General features: G+C 44.7%; 1 protein-coding gene across 3 annotated transcripts; it reads right to left on the minus strand.

The window, feature by feature from the left end:
- Positions 1-3,398: 3,398 nt before the first annotated feature.
- LOC132592322 (cyclic nucleotide-gated cation channel beta-1-like) lies at positions 3,399-19,882 on the minus strand. Of its 3 annotated transcripts, XM_060275910.1 has the most exons (10): positions 19,096-19,880; positions 18,204-18,336; positions 18,065-18,113; positions 16,973-17,048; positions 16,429-16,510; positions 15,710-15,743; positions 15,481-15,607; positions 14,566-14,641; positions 14,052-14,088; positions 11,551-11,693 (listed from the first exon to the last, which is right to left on the minus strand). In XM_060275910.1, the coding sequence occupies exons 2-10, from the start codon at positions 18,285-18,287 to the stop codon at positions 11,677-11,679; spliced, it is 582 nt and encodes a 193-aa protein (XP_060131893.1). In that variant the 5' UTR covers positions 18,288-18,336; positions 19,096-19,880; the 3' UTR covers positions 11,551-11,676. The 3 variants fall into 3 exon arrangements, 1 of the variants encoding a protein (XP_060131893.1); XR_009557768.1 differs by lacking the exons at positions 11,551-11,693; positions 15,710-15,743 and adding an exon at positions 3,399-3,420 and having other exon boundaries at positions 19,096-19,882; XR_009557767.1 differs by lacking the exon at positions 15,710-15,743 and having other exon boundaries at positions 11,610-11,693; positions 19,096-19,881.
- Between the last annotated feature and the right edge of the window lie 366 nt (positions 19,883-20,248).

The following is a 20,248-nucleotide window of genomic DNA, read 5'->3' on the forward strand; positions in this document are numbered from 1 at the left end:
TGCCTGGTTCTTGGCATTCCTACTAACAAGGATGACTCCCTCCCTTTCTCAGGCTACGTTCATACAATATACTTAAAGCACTCTGTTACCACCTTAAACAATCATGGCTCCCCCCCCCAAAGAATTCTGGGAAGTGTAGTTTGCGCAGGGCGCTTGTTAGGAGGCCTGACTTCCCCTCACAGAGCTACAGTTCCCAGAGTTCTCTGGGTAGAGGGACTGACTATTAAACCACTCTGGGAACTGTTCTATGAGGGGAATAGGGGCCTCAATACTATTTAAACTTGTAGCATGGTGCTTCAGATGTATGGTGTGAATGTGTTCCCCCCCTCTCTGCCTGTCCCCTCAACACTGTGTCAACACACCAGCATGACAAAGAAACTGAACGCAAGACAGGCCTAGCAAAGCAGATCAAGCCTGGCCTCTGCCTCCTCCTTTGTCCATGATTGCACCCTGTCCTCTCTTCTATTTAAATGAATTAGTGCTGTCCATTGCTATGGGGAGAAAGAACAGCAAGAGGTTGTTTCCAACTAAGTTTTACTCAGAGTAGTCAACACATTCAAAAATTTATGGAGCTAAGTTAGTCAGCTTTGTTCGTTTCAATGGGTCTGCTCTGAGTAGAGATAGCTTTGGATGCGGCCCATAGTAAGGTTAGCAGACGTCCCCGTTCCCGGGGACAGTCCCCCGATTTACAAATCAGTCCCCATACAAAATCCGTTGAAGTTGAAAAGTGTCCCCGGATTCATTGAAAAAAATCTGGTAACCTTAGCCCATAGCATTTGTTGACACTGCTGTAGTGAGGACAAAACCTGCCCACCCCCCATGGGCTGCAATGTCCACAGCATATACAGAGGCTCATTGCACACACTCAGCAGTCCAAAGAATATGCAAGCTCTTTCTCGGTGTATCCCCACAAAGACAAGCACATTGCTAGTAATCAAAACAAGCGCCCTGCTGACTCCTTCAGCCAAAGCATCATTCCTTGCCACAGGGTCTGATTGCACCAACAAAATACAGTAAATCCAATTTTCTTAAACAAAACACTGAGGTTTACAGTTGCGTTCATTAACATACTATCCCTCATTCACCATTTGCAATTCCTTCCTCCACAAGCATGTATAGAGGCACCTGCAACTCAATATAATACCTCATGCAACTAATGAAGTGGAATGTAGTGTACATCCAAAGCTTGTGCCATAATAATTTTGTTGGCGTCTAAGGTGCCAAAAGATTCCTTGTTGGTTTTGCAACAAGAGGCAAACACAGCAACCTTTCTAAAAAATCTTTAACTTATTCCCTCACTTTTTGCCCCTGGACCCCTCAGAAATATTTTGCAAAAGAAAACAAACAAACCCCAAACTCACCTTTTCAAACCATGCTTCCCCTGAGCGCATAGCACATCAAGCCATGCTTATATTCAGCCCTGTGATGCTCTGCTAATCTTGAAAGCCTTCTCTTAATGAATGTATTTTTCAAATAATCGGCAACCGCTCCAAGATTGAGACTTTTTATTCTTTCCTGTGTCTGCTTTGCCTTCAGTTTACATGCAAATCCTATTTCCTGTTAACTAGACTGAGCTGTCATAGCCCACTCCCTAAGATATCCCCCCTCCCTGCTTCAACAGAGGAACATTGAGGGACCAAAGGGATGCTGTTGCTAGGAGAAGCTGAGCAGTTGCCAGGGAGGAAAAACGGGTCACAGCCTGGTTACTAGGCACCACACATAATAGGCAAGCCCTTGAATGTACTTCGCTAATAGAAGCCTCCGTCTGATGAGGGAGCGCAGAAAAATAAGCTTTTCAAGTTTGTTGCAGATCTAAGGCTGCTTAAAGGCTAATTATTTTATTGTCCAGTCCACACATGATAAATCTAGCATTCATCATGAGACAAATGCCAGTGTGGCATAGCAGCTAGAGTGTTGGGCTAGGACCGGGGAAACCAGGGTTCAAATCTCCCCTCTGCCATGAAGCTCACTGCCAGTCAACCTACTGCACCTTACAGGGTTGTTGTGCAGAGGATAGGATATAAATTGAATAAATAAAATGTATCCTTCTGTCAGAATCTGACCTTTTAATTTGATCGCTGATAGTTGCCTTTTAGCAGGTGAAAGCTTTAGCAGGGTTCTGCTAAAGAAGGAAAGGCTACCTTCCTACCAATTATGCATCTGCTCCAGCAGCTTTTCCTTCCTTTGGAAAAAAATATCTGGTCAGTTTCATGACTGGCATGGGCTGTGTGTGCTCTGTACCTATAAAGCACATTCCAAGCACATTCTTTCCCTGAAATAATTCTGGACACGGTAGCTTACCCTTCACAGAGCTACAAACTATTGTGCACATAATTCTTTGAGGGAAAGGATGTGCTTGGAATGGGCTTTAAAGCTATAATGTATACGCAACCATGATCTCCGTGCTCAGGAACAGGCAAGAGTTTTTGGTTGCCAACTCTGAACACAGATGGTTTTAATTGAGCAATCCGACTACATCTGCATTAAGTTATGTGAGCATAAAGGGATGGATCAAGTGAATGAAAACCCTTGTGTTTATGTTTCAACAGAGGGATGAAGGAGATGCTGTCCTCCGGGTACTGTTGGACTCCAGGTCCCATCAACCGCAACCAGCACGGCCAGTGGATAAGAGTGATGGGAGTTGTAGTCCAACAGCATCTGAGAGGAAACAGCAGAAGATGTTGTCCTGTCTCCAGCACTGAAGTATGAAGTACCGAAGCCTTGTTTCACTTTTGTGTAGGAGACAGGAGAGGCACCGTTTTATCTTTTGCCTCAAGAAAATATACATATTGAACTGGTCCCTGTCTCTTTCCCTCATCACAAAGGAAACATTGGTTGCGGGGAGGGTCTGCACATTGAAAGAAATAGCAAAGCAGAGCTTTGAACATGCTTCCTTCTCCACAGAGCAATGTAGCAAATCACAATCTAGGGCAGTTCAGAGACAGAGCAAGCTGTGTCTTTGTGTTTAGAGGAAGGGCAATGAAGAATCCATGGCCTTTGTTTGAATTCAGGACCTTTGTGGCAGAGAGAGGTCCTCTGAGTGCCTTAACATCTCTATTCTGTTACCAATGTTAACATGTCTGGGAAACCTCTGGTGTATGGCAGCTCATGGCAGCGAATTCCCTTTAAAATAGCTCAAAAACTTTTTTTTTTTGAGATTTTGCAAAACAAACAGCTCAACAACTTTTGTATCCAGATTTTCACTTATTGAAATATGGCAACCCTAGTTGGCAAGTTATACAGCAACAGATATTATTCCTCCTAATTCCCCTGCTTTGGCTTCCTACCTCTGCTTTGGGGGGCTGGGAGGTGCCCCCACAGTCCACTCAGCTGTGCCACACCAACACATCGCTTCCTCTTGGATTTCATGGTCTTCCACCAAGAATTCCACATGGCTCTGTTTTGTGGGGAAAGTGCAGGCTGAAATAAAATGGTGAAGGCATCAGGTTAGGGACCACTGGGCAAGAAGATTCATCTAATTATTTATAGGCACAGATGCTAAGTGGCAAAGTCCGAATGGGATCATCTTTCTACCATTCATTGTGGTACCATTCATCAGCAGGCAGCAATTCTGTCCTCTTCAGACACAAAACTTCTCAAGCTGCTGACTTGGTTCTGGCAAACATCACCCCCATATAATTTTAAGTTATCCCCTGTGCCCCAAACAGGACTCCAAAGCCAGAAGGAAGTCAGCAGCCGGGTGGGTGGCAAAATTGGCAGGCACTGCGAAAAGGGAAGCACCTCTCCCTTCACCTTTCTCTGGCAACACCTCCTCCTGTGCATTCTCTCATGAAACATGGATTTGGGATGTGAATTTGCTGAGATATCAGGCAGTTCCACACACAGGGTGGCTTCAGTTTCTACATACTCAGCACTTGCTGAAACAACAACACAAGCCAAAATGCAAACTTTTCTGAATTTTGTAGGTATAAGATCTCTAACCGAAAAAATCCATACAAAACTGGGTATATCAGGGGAAAGTGTGCATAAAAATGTGTATATTTGTGAAAATAATGTAGCAGGGGAAACTGCTTGCAGAAATATTAAGCAAAATTGCACACAGAAATGTCAGGGGTGGCAGCTGGTGCCCTTTGGAACTGATAGGGTAGAAGGCAGGGAGACCAACAGTAGGTGGCGCCAGAGCCAGTGACAGACTGACCTAATTCTAGTTTTGTCCTCCTCCTTTCTGCTGAGGTCTATAAAGGCAAAACTGAGATGAAAAAGGAGGAAACTGATAGGCGGCAGCACCTCTTGGACCAGTTACAAGTGGGGTCTGGCTGAGAGCAGAGTGATATTGGTGGGGCAGTGCCCCATTTTGCCTAATGGACCAGCTTCCATTAAGGAAGGCATATCATATGAGAAATGCACTGATTAATTTTCATTATGAAATTAAAAACAAAACAAAAAAAACAAACTGATGTGAGAATGTGACAAACTGAATTTAAGGCTGGAAAAATGAGAAACAGAAACTGACAGGTTAATCCATTCCTTGTTCCCCTTGAAGAAGAGGAATCTGGCATGTTGCTTACAGGGTCCCCAAGCAGGACAGCCAGATAAAGCCATGTGGGGAGATCAGACAGTTTTTTTCGGCTATTCTTTGGGTTGTGCAATCGGTGGTGAAAGGAAGGAGCCTGAGGTGGGAGTGGGATATTCTTGTAATTTTAAGGTGGACTTACAATCCAGGAGAAAAGTGACTGTAGCACTAGTGAGACCCACATGCCACCACCAGACATCTTCATTTGCCCTGGGCTCCATAAGTAAAGCAGGGCTGGCCATATTCCCTTCTGGGGCCCAATGCCAACGGTGGACAAGAACAGAGGCAAAAGTGGACACAGTAATATATGTAAATATTATATATATTATATATTACATATATGTAAATAGCAGCCTGTTTTCTGCTCTCTTTCAGCACACACCTCTCAATTCTTCACACAGACAGGCTAGAGGCATGATTGTTGTTCAATGACATTTTACAACCTGGTGAAAAACACACACATGTCCTATGAACCGGATGAGAGATGATTGGAGAGCACTTTTGGCCTCTGGACGTGAGGCTTCCTACCCCTCAAGCAAAGAAGAAAAGCAGCAGCTCTTTATACCAGATAGGGTCAAAGGGAGAGAGGTTGGCAATTGCGACTAATCTCATTGTGAAGTACCACGGAGTTTAGTGAGCCAGTCGCTCCCTTGCAGCCTAACCCACTTATTGGGTTGTTGTGAGAAGGACAATATGAACACAAGGGTAAACCATGTGCACTGCTCTGAATTCCTTGAGGAAAGACTGGGGTAATATACAGTGGTACCTCGCAAGACGAATGCCCTGCAAGACGAATTTTTCACAAGACAAATGCATTTTGCGATCTGAGGGTGATCTGACGGTGACTCGCAAGACGAAATCGTTTTGTGAAAAATTCGTCTTGCGAATCATTGTTTCCCATAGGAATGCATTGAAATTTAATTAATGCGTTCCTATGGGCAAAAAAAGAAATTTCAATGCATTCCTATGAGAAACAGCGATTTGCAAGATGAATTTTTCGCAAAACGAATTGACTCGTGGAATGAATTAAATTCGTCTTGCGAGGCACCACTGTATACTGTTAGGGGCAGTATTGTTTTTGTTTCCTGTTATGGTATGTATTTTTGTGTTTTTATATTGTAAACCACCCTGTGATCTTTGGATTAAGGGAGGGTATAGTAATTTAATAAATAATAAAAATATCTTGGGTAGTTTCTAAGAAGTTCAAGACAATAGTATTCACCTGTTGCTAGCCTGGAATTGATCTGGAATTCGGAAAGAGAAACTTGATTGTGGTATAAAAGTCAGTATATATAATCTCCTTTCCACATCTTTCTGAAACATAAGTGCTACGTTCCCATCCCTAAAATGGGTGGATTTTTTCCCCTCTAGAAAATCTTCCACATCATGGTTACTTCATATAATGTGCATCATGTGGGGCTTGATTAACTGTCTTGCGTTACTCATCTACAAAGGTAGCATTTTCCTGCTTTTAATTTGTGACAGGTTGTTTTGATAGCCTAGTAGATACCCCTGGGGAGGAATCAGTGGTCATGGTACCTGTTGAAACCATTGACATGAGTGGTCCTGAAAGGAAAATCTAGATTGCTAGGTAGGGGGCTGAGAACCTAAACTTTCAAGGTAGCTTTCTGTGTTCTATTGACCTCTTCATCAAAGTTCAGAGTACTGGTGAAAACTTCCATTAAGGCTGCTTCTCACTGAGAGCATCCAAACACTGATTGCTCCTCTGCTGTAAGCTCCAGGTGGGATTGCAATTGATTTTTGAGGGACATTGCACTTTTTCTGATTGTAGGGCTGAGGGCATGAACACCTGTGGAGATTGTGGTGGTCTTCTATTCTTCTTAAGGTAAAGGTAAAGGGACCCCTGACCATTAGGTCCAGACTATGCGGTTGCGCCCCTTCATGGATCAATGCCTTGTCGTGGCGAAGGGGCTTGAATAACTCAGAGAAGCTATGAGCTATGCCATGCAGGGCCACCCAAGATGGACAGGTCATAGTGGAGAGTTTTGACTAAACGTGATCCACCTGGAGAAGGAACTGGCAAGCCACTCCAGTATCCCTGCCAAGAAAACTCCATGGACAAAGACAACAGGCATATAAAAGTTATGACGCTGGAAGATGAGCCCCTCAGGTCGGAAGGCGTCCAACATGCTACTGAGGAAGAGCGGAGGACAAGTACAAGTAGATTCAGAGCTGATGAAGCGGCTGGGCCAAAGCCGAAAGGACGCTCAGTTGCGGATATGCCTGGAAGCGAAAGGAAAGTCCGATGCTGTAAAGAAAAATATTGCATAGGAACCTGGAATGTAAGAACCATGAGTGGAGGTAAGCTGGATGTGGTCAAAAATGAGATGACAAGAATAAATATCGACATCCTGGGCATCAGTGAACTAAAATGGAAGGGAATGGGCGAATTCAGTTCGGGTGACTATCATATCTACTACTGTGGGCAAGAATCCCGTAGTAGAAATGGAGTGGCCCTCATAGTCAACAAAAGAGTGGCAAAAGCTGTAATGGGATGCAATCTCAAAAATGACAGAATGATCTCGATACGAATCCAAGGCAGACCTTTTAACATCACAGTAATCCAAGTTTATGCACCAACTACCGGTGCTGAAGAAAGTGAAATTGACCAATTCTATGAAGACCTACAACACCTTCTAGAAATGACACCAAAGAAGGATGTTCTTCTCATTACAGGGGATTGGAATGCTAAAGTAGGGAATCAAGAGATAAAAGGAACAACTGGCAAGTTTGGCCTGGGAGTTCAAAATGAAGCAGGGCAAAGGCTAATAGAGTTCTGTCAAGAGAACAAGCTGGTCATCACAAACACTCTCTTCCAACAACACAAGAGAAGACTCTACACATGGATATCACCAAATGGGCAGCATCGAAATCAGATTGATTATATTCTCTGCAGCCAAAGATGGAGAAGCTCTATACAGTCAGCAAAAACAAGACCTGGAGCTGACTGTAACTCAGATCATCAGCTTCTTATAGCAAAATTCCAGCTTAAACTGAAGAAAGTAGGAAAAACCACTGGGCCAGTAAGATACAATCTGGATCAAATCCCTTATGAATACACAGTGGAAGTGAGGAACAGGTTTAAGGATTTAGATTTGGTGGACAGAGTGCCTGAAGAACTATGGATGGAGGCTCGTAACATTATACAGGAGGCAGCAACGAAAACCATCCCAAGGAAAAGGAAATGCAAGAAAGCAAAATGGCTATCCAACGAGGCCTTACAAATAGCGGAGGAGAGGAGGCAAGCAAAATGCAAGGGAGATAGGGAAAGATACAGGAAACTGAATGCAGATTTCCAAAAAACAGCAAGGAGAGACAAGAGGGTCTTCTTAAATGAGCAATGCAAAGAAATAGAGGAAAACAATAGAATGGGGAAAACCAGAGATCTGTTCAAGAAAATTGGAGATATGAAAGGAGCATTTCGTACAAAGATTACCATAATCAAGGACAAAAGTGGTAAGGACCTAACAGAAGCAGAAGACATCAAGAAGAGGTGGCAAGAATACACAGAGGAATTATACCAGAAAGATATGGAGGTCTCGTACACCCCAGGTAGTGTGGTTGCTGACCTTGAGCCAGACATCTTGGAGAGTGAAGTCAAATGGGCCTTAGAAAGCACTGCTAATAACAAGGCCAGTGGAAGTGATGATATTCCAGCTGAACTATTTAAAATCTTAAAAGATGATGCTGTTAAGGTGCTACACCCAATATGCCAGCAAGTTTGGAAAACTCAGCAATGGCCAGAGGATTGGAGAAGATCAGTCTACATCCCAATTCCAAAGAAGGGCAGTGCCAAAGAATGCTCCAACTACCGCACAATTGCGCTCATTTCACACGCTAGCAAGGTTATGCTTAAAATTCTACAAGGCAGGCTTAGGCAGTATGTGGATCGAGAACTCCCAGAAGTGCAAGCTGGATTTCGAAAGGGCAGAGGAACCAGAGACCAAATAGCAAACATGCGCTGGATTATGGAGAAAGCTAGAGAGTTCCAGAAAAACGTCTACTTCTGCTTCATTGACTATGCAAAAGCCTTTGACTGTGTCGACCACAGCAAACTATGGCAAGTTCTTAAAGAAATGGGAGTGCCTGATCACCTCATCTGTCTCCTGAGAAATCTCTATGTGGGACAAGAAGCTACAGTTAGAACTGGATATGGAACAACTGATTGGTTCAGAATTGGGAAAGGAGTACGACAAGGTTGTATATTGTCTCCCTGCTTATTTAACTTGTATGCAGAATTCATCATGCGAAAGGCTGGACTAGATGAATCCCAAGCCGGAATTAAGATTGCCGGAAGAAATATCAACAACCTCAGATATGCAGATGACACAACCTTGATGGCAGAAAGTGAGGAGGAATTAAAGAACCTTTTAATGAGGGTGAAAGAGGAGAGCGCAAAATATGGTCTGAAGCTCAACATCAAAAAAACCAAGATCATGGCCACTGGTCCCATCACCTCCTGGCAAATAGAAGGGGAAGAAATGGAGGCAGTGAGAGATTTTACTTTCTTGGGCTCCTTGATCACTGCAGATGGTGACAGCAGTCACGAAATTAAAAGACGCCTGCTTCTTGGGAGAAAAGCAATGACAAACCTAGACAGCATCTTAAAAAGCAGAGACATCACCTTGCCGACAAAGGTCCGTATAGTTAAAGCTATGGTTTTCCCAGTAGTGATATATGGAAGTGAGAGCTGGACCATAAAGAAGGCTGATCGCCGAAGAATTGATGCTTTTGAATTATGGTGCTGGAGGAGACTCTTGAGAGTCCCATGGACTGCTAGAAGATCAAACCTATCCATTCTTAAGGAAATCAGCCCTGAGTGCTCCCTGGAAGGACAGATCGTGAAGCTGAGGCTCCAATACTTTGGCCACCTCATGAGAAGAGAAGAATCCTTGGAAAAGACCTTGATGCTGGGAAAGATGGAGGGCACAAGGAGAAGGGGACGACAGAGGACAAGATGGTTGGACAGTGTTCTCGAAGCTACGAACATGAGTTTGACCAAACTGCGGGAGGCAGTGCAAGACAGGAGTGCCTGGCGTGCTCTGGTCCATGGGGTCACGAAGAGTCGGACACGACTAAACGACTAAACAACAACAACAACATGCGGTTGCGGCGCTCATCTCGCATTATTGGCCAAGGGAGCCGGCGTATAGCTTCCAGGTCATGTGGCCAGCATGACAAAGCTGCTTCTGGCAAACCAGAGCAGCACATGGAAACACCGTTTACCTTCCCGCTGTTTATCTACTTGCATTTTGACGTGCTTTCGAGCTGCTAGGTTGGCAGGAGCTGGGACCGAGCAACGGGAGCTCACCCCGTCACAGGGATCCGAACCGCCGACTTTCTGATCAGCAAGCCCTAGGCTCAGTGGTTTAACCCACAGCGCCACCTGGGTCCTACTATTCTTCTTAAAAACGTTCAATTTTCTAAGTACAGAAAGAAAGAAAGAAAGAAAGAAAGAAAGAAAGAAAGAAAGAAAGAAAGAAAGAAAGAAAGAAAGAAAGAAAGAAAGAAAGAAAGAAAGAGAAAAGAGATGGAAGCAGCGTTGGGAAAAGGCTGATTGCAAATTGTTGTTCACATCATCCACTGGGCCCAAATAAAACATGACTTGAACAATCAATTTCACATGAAACACCCAGCATGAAAGCAGCCTTAGGAGATGGCTGGCCTCTGCTGCTTCTGTTTGATATTCATCTGATAGGTTTTGTGGTGTTTCTATTAACGCTGTGTACATTAATTAAGATGTTATGGTTGGATTGTGTTTTGAATAATAGCTTTAGCTTTGTAAATTGACCAAAAGGTGATGTAAAAAACCCAAACTAATAAAGCTATAATGTCCTGATAGAAGAAGAAACAGAAATACTTTGTCTACATGAGAGAGCTACTCAAAGAAAAATAATATTGGGTGAGTTGTAGCTTTTCTCATTTCCCAGCTTTGCTATATATATTCCTGAATGCAATAAAAGACTATTTTTCTGACTATTTTGGAGGAGAAACACTACTGGATCAAGAAACAAAGTGGATGAAGGACATGGGGAATACAAAATATCAAAAACAGGCCTCCCCAGTCCAAGTCTCTGACCTCCCAATGCCAAATCCAAAATGTATTGCCATCCTTTACCTTTCTCCTACAGTTCTAGTTACAGGTAGGTAGCCGTGTTGGTCTGAGTCGAAGCAAAATAAAAAAATTCCTCCAGTAGCACCTTAAAGACCAACTAAGTTTATAGTTTGGTATGAGCTTTCGTGTGCATGCACACTTCTTCAGATACATCTGAGTGTATCTGAAGAAGTGTGCATGCACACGAAAGCTCATACCAAAATATAAACTTAGTTGGTCTTTAAGGTGCTACTGAAGGAATTTTTTTATCTTTCTCCTACCTTTGCTTCAACCAGTCCTGCCTTCCCCAGCCTGGTGCATGGCCTACAACAGCCACCAGCCGCAAACAGTGTGCACACTGTTTGAGGCAGAAGGGCATTTTGGTCCAAAACATCTAGAAGGCAACATGGGGGCAGTTCTTGCTGACTAGTGAAGCCTATTTGGTTAAAATTCTTCCATCAGGAATGTTGTCCTGGACCTGGAAACTAAGGATACTGTCAGGTCCCTCCCATAGAGCAAGCTTCTTTTCTCCTGCTCCAGAGGGTAGGACCCAAACCAATGGACTGAAGTTGCAAGAAAGGGGATTCCAACTAAACACCAGGAATAACTTTCTGGTGGTAAGAGCTGTTTGACAGTGGAACAGACTCCCACAGAAGGTGGTGGACTCTCCTTCATTGGAAGTTTTTAAGCAGACATTGGACGGCCATCTGTCATGGATGCTTTAGTTGAGATTCCGGCTTTGCAGGGGGTTGGATCAGATGACCCTCAGGGTCCCTTCCAATTCTATGTTCCTATGATTTTCACATAGGACATTGCTTTTTCTTTCATGACCAGCTAAGCAATAAGGCTACCTCCACCCCATGTTCAGATTGCTTTTTTAAAAGCTAGCCTTTATTTAATTAAACAAAAAACAAAAAACGTGCAAAGTCTTTTCTTCCTGATGCATTATGCACACCAATTCAGGTTGGTTTCGTTTTTTGGAAAAGGAAGTCTTCAAATCTTCAGTGTCCCTTTGTTTCAGAGGCACTTAAGCCCCTTTGCTCCCTGAAACAAAAGGAGAAGAAGTTAAAGGAAAGAGTTTGGACTGGGGGCATGAAAGGGGTCTGATGTTTTCACAGCCTCACTGGGAATATAAACCCATTTGAGATGCTGCAAAGAAAAAACAAAACAAAACACCACCCTCAGCTTCCTCCCTCTCCCCAAAGAGCAATTCCAGTTCTTGGGGGGGGTCACCTGTACCCCCTTCCCCAGGCTCTGCTACCCTTTTCACTTTTCAGTGCTTTTCACTGACTCACATGTTTCCTTGACCTGTGAAAATGCCTCTTGTTTGCCTGTATAGAGGATGGAGAGATGTGTATGTGGAAGTAGAGAAACCCGACTTTCCCCCTAGTTTTGCCTCTTAGCCTTATCCACCATTTGCATGTGGCCCCTGGAAGGTGGCCAACAAAGGTTGTGTCCCTTGGTTCCCTAAACCTGAGGACAATTTATATGCGGCCTAGGACCCTCGTACCTACAGGACCGCCTCTCCTGGTATGCCCCACAGAGGACCTTAACGTCCACAAATAACAACACTTTGGAGGTCCCGAGCCACAAGGTGGTTAGCTTGGTCTCAACTAGTGCCAGGGTCTTTTCAGTACTGGCCCCGACTTGGTGGAACGCTCTGTCACAAGAGACCAGGGCCCTGTGGGATTTGCCATCTTTCCGCAGGGCCTGCAAGACGGAGCTGTTCTGCCTGGCCTTTGGTTTGGACTCAGTCTGACCCTTATGTTTTCCTCCCCTTATGGTTTTGATTTATGGGCTCCTACTAAAATGAGGCTGCATTTTAAATTGTATTTTAATTAACTCTTTTACGTTTTATTGTAATTTTATTGGTGTTAGCCGCCCTGAGCCCGGTTCTGGCCAGGGAGGGCAGGGTATAAATAAATTATTAAGTATTATTATTATTATTACAGTATTTAGATATATGGTATCACCCTTCTCTATGCCCACAGAAATGCACTGGCGCTCAGTACCAAGGCCAGTGAGAAACATGCTAAAATCATATTAACAGGACACTTGCTAAACAGCCACTGAAATTGGTTTGGATCCTCCAATCCCTGACCTGCGAAGCACAGAAGGCTTGTCATCCTGCAGAGGGCTGGAGAGGTAGTCTAACATACGATTCAAGCCATACAACTGCATGCCCCCTTCCAACCTGGTCAGAGAAATAAACTGGGAGAGGTGCTGAGCAAACAATTATCCACTACAAACATCAAGAGCTGCAGTTATCAGCAGCATGGAAAGGCACCCACCCACCACAAAGTCCCCGGGATGCTAACAGAACCTCTTCATAAAAGGCACCTTTCAGAAACATTCATTCAGCACTCACCAAATGTCATTACAGTAGCCTTCTTCAACCTGGTGTCCTCCAGTTGTTTTGAACTACAACTCCCATCACTCATTGAGGGTGTGGGATGTAACCCACTGGGAGCAGTCAAATACAACATTCCTTGTTTTCCTAGAGTGGACATGCAAGGGAATGTTTGGTCCAGCCAGTCAAAACTTCCTGTTCCTCCTGGGCTGGAGCATCCTTCCTTGCATGTGACTAGTGGGTGGGCATGACCTTTCCAGACCTGGTAAAGGGACAAGGCATGCTGCCACTCTCTCTCTTTTTCCATCTTCTTTTCATCCTGCGGACTTCCTGGAATGAACTGCTGGCTGCCAGCCAAGCAGTCCCCCAGTTCACCTCCCTTATGGGATAAACCTGTTTGTATACCGGCAAGTTTGTAGCTTTAAGCCTAAAGCCTGCCTTCAGGGATCACACTGTGCTCTGCCTGATCATGAGTAAACTTTCTTTTTATTGCTTATGAATAACTGTGGTGTCTTTATTCTTTTAGGAGGGATTCAAGGGGTCTCACCAGGAAAATATTAGAACACATTTCAATCTGGACAAGCCAGATTGAATTGCATATTGTCTTAAACTCACATGTGTTTGCAACTAGTTTTCTGCTGTGCACGAGAGGGGGAATGTAAACTTTGCTAAGTAAAGGAACTTGCTAGTGCAAGTTAGGAAGGAGTTTAATAAACAGTATATCCTCTCCTGCCACCCTGAACATTCCCACAAAGGGCATGGCTGTATGATGCTGGGTATGATGGAAAGATGTCGTCCAAAACATCCAGAGGGCACCAGGATGGCAAAGATCTGCCTCACACACAATAAGGGGGCATTCAAAGGAACTTCTCAACTTCATTCCTCATGCTATCTGCAAAGGCAAGTTTAACTGCCCACCCCCAGCTGTGTTAAGGTGCATCATAAATGAAGCTGCTTGGGTCTGAGGGGTAGAAGCCCACCCTCTGAGAAGAAATTGCTAAGAAAAGCTGCCTCCTGAACAGCATCATGGAAAATGACTCATTATGACTTACTTGCTTGCCCTGGGCCCAGGTCTGCAGCTTCTGCGCTCTGTTGGGAAACAAAGTGTGACATCAAGGGGCAAGTTCTGCTCTCTCATATCTGCCTGCTCCATCAGCTCCTAAAGGAGGTTCAAAACCATCCTTTCTCAAGTGTGGTGTAGTGTGTCAGACTACAACCTTGAGAGACCAGGGCTGAAAGCTCCACTTGGCTGTAAAGCTCACTGGGTGACCTTGAGCCAGTCACCACCTCTCAGCAAAATATACCTCACAAGTGGTTAAGAGAGTAAAATTGGGAGGGGCAGAACCCATTACCCCCTAAATCATCTCTCTAAAAAGTCATTCTAAATTAATTTAATCTCCAAAATTGATATCCTACTCAGTAACTCAGGTCACCACTGAATTTAATTCCACCCCCATTTCATTTTACCTACCCAGAATGATTTGGGACACAGCACTGGAGCAGCAAAAGAAGAAACTGGTCCACCACTGGAACATTAAAAAGGGAACCCAATAGACCCTTCCTCACCTGTCCATCTTCCTTCCCTTTGGTCACAGGCTGTGGCACCACTTTCTCCAGTCCCTGAACAAACCAGTCAAGTACACTGTTGGTCAGAAGAAGATCCTTATCAGAACCACACTCACAATTTTGGGGGACCGACAGCTCTCTGAAGAGCCCTTGCAACAGATCCAACACCTCTGAGGAATGTGTCATCTGACACTCAGCCAGTAGGAGACACATCCAAGTCCAGAATTTCAGGGCCTCAGTCATGAAGTCTTCTCTTCTTCAGTGAGGTGACCCGACAAAGCCGAAACATAAGAGCATAATATGAATCTGCTGGATGAGACCAATGGCCCATCTAGCCCAGCATCCTGATCTCACAGTGGTCCATCAGATGCTTGTGAGAAACCCTCAAGCAGGACATGAGCACACAAGCACTCTCCTGGGGTTTACAGCAACTGGTATTCAGAAGGATATACTACCTCTGACAGTAGCCTTATCCTCCATGAATTTATCAAATCCTCTTTTAAAGCCATCCAAATTGGTGGCCATCACTGCCCCCTGTGGAAGTGAGTTCCATAGTTTAACTGTGTGGTGTGTGAAAAATCCCTTTCTTTTATCTGCCCTGAATTTTCAAACATTCAGCTTCATGAATTCAAGAGCTATGAGAGAAGGAGGAAAACTTCTCCAAGTCGTGCATCATTTTCTAAACTTCTATCATGTCACCTCTTCCTCTAAATTAAAAAGCCCCAAATACTGCAGCTTTTCTTCATAGGGGAGTCGCTCCACCCTCTTTGATTATTTTGGTTGCCTTTTCCCAAACCTTTTCCAACTCTACAATATCTGGTTGCTGTTCTCCCCACTCCATTGCAGTGAAAAGCATTTAGAAGCCCCTGAATTGCTGGCTTCAGCTGGCCAAGCAAGGCTGTTCTGCACACTGACCTGCTCCCATCACCACCAAGTGTTCGAGGAAAGAGAGAGAGGCTCCGAGTGGACTGGCTGTCAGTCGAGGCCCGGTGCTTCGTCCCTGGTGCACTGGGAGGGCTGGCAGGTGAATTCTCTTTCTGTGCTGTGAGGGGGTGGGAGGGGGAGAGTTGGAGGATGAAGTCAGCATCCTTCCTGCAAGAGCCTGCAGCCAAATCACTAGGGCACCCCAAGGCCAGTCACTCACCCCGTTGTGCAGCCTGGTCTCCTGGGGTCCCTTCCTGGTAGCACAAATGGAGAGAAAGCAAAAAGAGGAACCTGTATTATGAATGCCAGCTCTGCTCCCTCACAGGCTTTTGCAAAGGAGCAGAAAAAGGCAGCAAGTGGCAGATAGGGAGGAGCCTTCATCCAAAGATCACAGGGCCGTTCACAACGTAAAAAGACAAAATGAGAACCCCAAATACATAAAGGAAACGAACAAACAAAAAAGCCAATAGCCACCTTCCCACAAACACATTTTAAAGTGCACTGAATGTTTATCAGGCAAAAACCTTGTTATAGAGAAATGTTTTTGCCTCGCATCTAAAGATAGGTAATGAAGGTACCAGGAGAGCCTCCCTATAAGATTTAAAACCTATAGGTATAAATTCAAATGAATGAATGAATGAATTCTACAGCATTTGGAAGCTTCTGCAACAATTCAGCCCAGCTTAGTTATTTTGTGCAGCCCAAGAAACTGAAAGCAAACGTCATTATATTCTTTTTTTAAAAAAAACAACAACACTCTCTCACACACCAACCTGAGGAAGAGTTTTGTGTACACCAAAATCTCACACACCACCCTGTGAGCCTTGGGTGGTCCCAGCAAAGTATTATTTTGCAGTCTCTGTGAATTTTGTTTAAATGAAATAACACTGTTGCCTTTTATTTGTTTTCCTGTTTGTTCTCTGCCTTGTCTGCACTTACCTCCGTCTTTTTCATGTTTTCAGGTTGAGGCATCATTTTCCCAAATCCTTCCATTATCCAAGTGATCACTTTTTTCCCACCACTTCAAAGAAAGAGATAAAGAGAAAATGAACACATTATTACTATTGTTCATCTTACTAGTCCACAATAAAACTATCATCACAGCTACAGCAAGACACATGTAGAGAGAGTGTGCTTGTGTGTGTGTGTCCACATTATAGAACTAAAAGGAATACACAAAGAAGATTCCCCCCCCCTGTGGTTCCCTTCATCCTGTTTCTGTTGGAAATTGCAGTCAAACATTGCACAAGTACTAGTTAGTACATGGATTAAGATCACAGAGCATTTCTGTGCATTCCCAGCAAAGTGGCGACATAGATAAAGGTGCATAAATGGCACTCCAAACTGCTGCTTCAGGGAGGGGTTCCCACTAAGAAGCTTCATCTTCAAACTCTCCACCTTGAGATTTCTACTTCTGTATAATGTTTTTAGGATTCAAGCACAGGTGAAGTTCAGAATACCTGGTGGGTTTGGGAAAACTTACATTTTATCCGGGGCGTTGTTGTCTGAGCTGGAGTGCAGTTCATCCTGCTCCTGCTCCTCTTCCTCAGTCACAGACACTGGTGGAAGTGGGGGAAATGAGAGAGAGAACAGGGGATTGGGAAAGAAGATACTTTCTCGCCGTCTGCTGGAAAGGGCCAGTTTATCATTTATATAAGCTTCGTGTCAGTTAACTCATTTTGCACTTCTCTTCCATCAATGTATTTTGCTGTGTTTTGTTGTTGTCACTATTGGTTTTAAATTACTTTTGTACAATGCATAGATATATTTTTATTTCCATCTTAGTATAGAAACAAATAAAGCAAAATAAAAAATAATAAGTCCCCCTTTCCCTGGTCCCTAATGTTAGGGGAAGATATTCCTCATGACATTCGGGGGGGGGGTGGATTAAGCATTCCCTTTCCTGTTGCTGCAATCCTACCCAGAGTACAGTGTCCAGTTTAAGAAGGATTCTTTGAGTGAAACTGTTGCCTTAATGGCAGTAGCTGCTGTGAATACGTGAGGGACAGAGAAGAGGAACTTTATAGAGTATTAAAGATATGAGAAACTGCACAGCTACGATTGAATAGGGCCCCCCTCATGCTGTTCATTTATTTACAGGCAACTTACTCCTCTATGGGGGCGGGCGGCGCTGTGGTCTAAACCACTGAGCCTCTTGGGCTTGCTGATCAGAAGGTCGGTGGTTCGAATCCCCGTGACGGGGTGAGCTCCCATTGCTCAGTCCCAGCTCCTGCCAACCTAGCAGTTCGAGAGCATGCCAAAAAGTGCAAGTAGTTAAATAGGTACCGCTCTGGAGGGAAGGTAAACGGCGTTTCCGTGTGCTGCTCTGGTTTCGGTGTTGCATTGTGCCAGAAGCAGCTTAGTCATGCTGGCCACATGACCCGGAAAAAACTGTCTGTGGACAAATGTTGGCTCCCTCGGCCTGTAAAGCGAGATGAGCGCCACAACCCCAGAGTCGTCTGCGACTGGACTTAACTGTCAGGGGTCCTTTACCCCGCTATACATCAATGTCAGGGAACACACTTCAGTGCCCACTCACAGGAGGGGGACACACAAACACACACAAGCACTTTACCTATTTCTTCCTCTTCCTCTTTCTCATCCTCTATGCTCTGGACTTCTGTCTGAACACAGACCAAAAAAATAAATTTCACCATTGGAAACATTTCAGGATGAAAGCAAGACTGCCATCAAACTGGATCACCCTTACTCACCACATCTGGGATATCAATGCTGGCTTCAAAGCTCTTGGCAGCCTCTTGCAGCATGGCAGGAGAGTTCTGTGCCGGCTGTGGCATTACCTTCCCCAGCCCCTGAGATATCCAGGTGAGGACTCCTCGGCCAGGGCTGCAAAGGAGGAGGAGGAGGGCTGGGGTGGACAAAGAAGCTTCCTTCCTTCCAGACCTTCACAGCAGAAGGAGAGCCAATACCTTTCCCCACCCAGAAGGCAGCTTGCAAGGAATGCCCCCCATTACCACCCCAAACATATACACAGGCCCACCCAGTCATTTAAGGGTGCTACTCAGATGAGCACACCCTGAATTGCAGAAAGCAGGGCCCTTGATTCAGCTGACACATGGGAAGGAGGGCAGGTGTTGAAAAGGCTGAGAAAGCAATTAGGTTCCCCATCCCATCGTTCCCAAACCTGGCTTCTCACCCCTGCTAGAGTTCCCAGCATATGTGAGTATAGCCAGATCACAAACTCAGCATGTGGCTCTTAACTGCTGGCTCCTGGAACGATGGTTCTGTAACAAATACTAGGGGCATTTTGGCCTGTAATACAGATATGAAACTTGCCTTTGGTTTGTCTTCTGCCTTAACAGTCCTCCTCATCTTGCCCAAAGTGGTGACTTGAGGGTCTAAAATCAATGCATCTCTACAAGGGGGCAGTTCTGGAGACCCCTGAAGGCCTCACTTCGTACAGTTTGCCATCATCCTCTGAGTAAGCCACCTCAAAAATGAGCCTTTCGGTGTGTGCTAGAAAGCTTCAAACAGATGACTCCTTCCCCTACTATTCCTTTTAGCTACAATTCAGAATAAGGAACCCAGGTGGAAACAGGGCACATGTATAAAATAAGGGGGAGAAAAACAAAGAATGGCAGGTACCTGTCTATTGTTGAAACAGAATCACGGATTGCAGGAACATGTTCTTTGAACCCTAAATGGAGGAAAAGCCAAGCTTTAAGCTAAAATTATCCCTGGGTGCTCCTTGCATTTCCAAGAGGATATAAGATTTATCTGGATCACATTTACAGCTTTTTTGGTGATGCCCCCATGACACCTCCTTAAGGGACAGGGTTGCATTTTTGCAACTTTTCAAAAGAAATCCTAAAGTTTGGAATTGTGCGCTGAGGTTCCACAGCACCTCTCTCCTCTACTGCCATCCTTGCACACTGCCCATACTTTTAATGTTCAAGGATGCGCCTGAAAATGTTGGCAACACAACAGGTAGTTATGATGGCCAACAGTGCAGGATTGTGAATGGGCGTATGGTCAAGGAGAAGGTAACAACCCAAAAAATAGTGTGGGTGCCCCAGCCTCATTCTAACTCCCTCCCACTTTGCAAGCCTTCTGGAGGCAGAGTCAAGCCACCAAGGTAGATTCCAAGCAAACATGACAATGCAGTTGCAGCTTCATTTGCAGAGATGTCATCCAAAAGCAGCAGCTGCCTGAACCCACCTGTGGGTCACCTGTCAGTAATTTGCAGGAGGGATTCAAACGCATACCAGAAACATAGATTTGTGCAATCCTAGTGGATTAGAGCTCTCCATCACCCTCCCACAACAAATCTACTAACAAAACAGGACTTCTTGCAGTTTGGGAAGTGCCAGGGACATTCATTGAAGTGTGTGGTAAGCAAATTATTAATGGGAAGATATGGAAACACCCTGCAAGTGAACCAGGCTGAATGCTCCTTGTCACACTAGTGGGGTGCCACAGGGTTCTGTCTTGGGCCCAGTCTTGTTCAACATCTTTATCAATGACTTGGATGATGGGCTTGAGGGAATCCTGAGCAAGTTTGCAGATGACACCAAATTGGGAGGGGTGGCTAACACCCCAGAGGACAGGATCACACTTCAGAATGACCTTAACAGATTAGACAACTGGGCCAAAGCAAACAAGATGAATTTTAACAAGGAGAAATGTAAAGTACTACACTTGGGCAAAAAAATGAAAGGCACAAATACAGGATGGGAGACACCTGGCTTGAGAGCAGTACATGTGAAAAGGATCTAGGAGTTTTGGTTGACCACAAACT

Source organism: Zootoca vivipara, chromosome 6 (genome assembly GCF_963506605.1).
Source record: "Zootoca vivipara chromosome 6, rZooViv1.1, whole genome shotgun sequence".
In the NCBI taxonomy this organism is placed as follows: domain Eukaryota; kingdom Metazoa; phylum Chordata; class Lepidosauria; order Squamata; family Lacertidae; genus Zootoca; species Zootoca vivipara.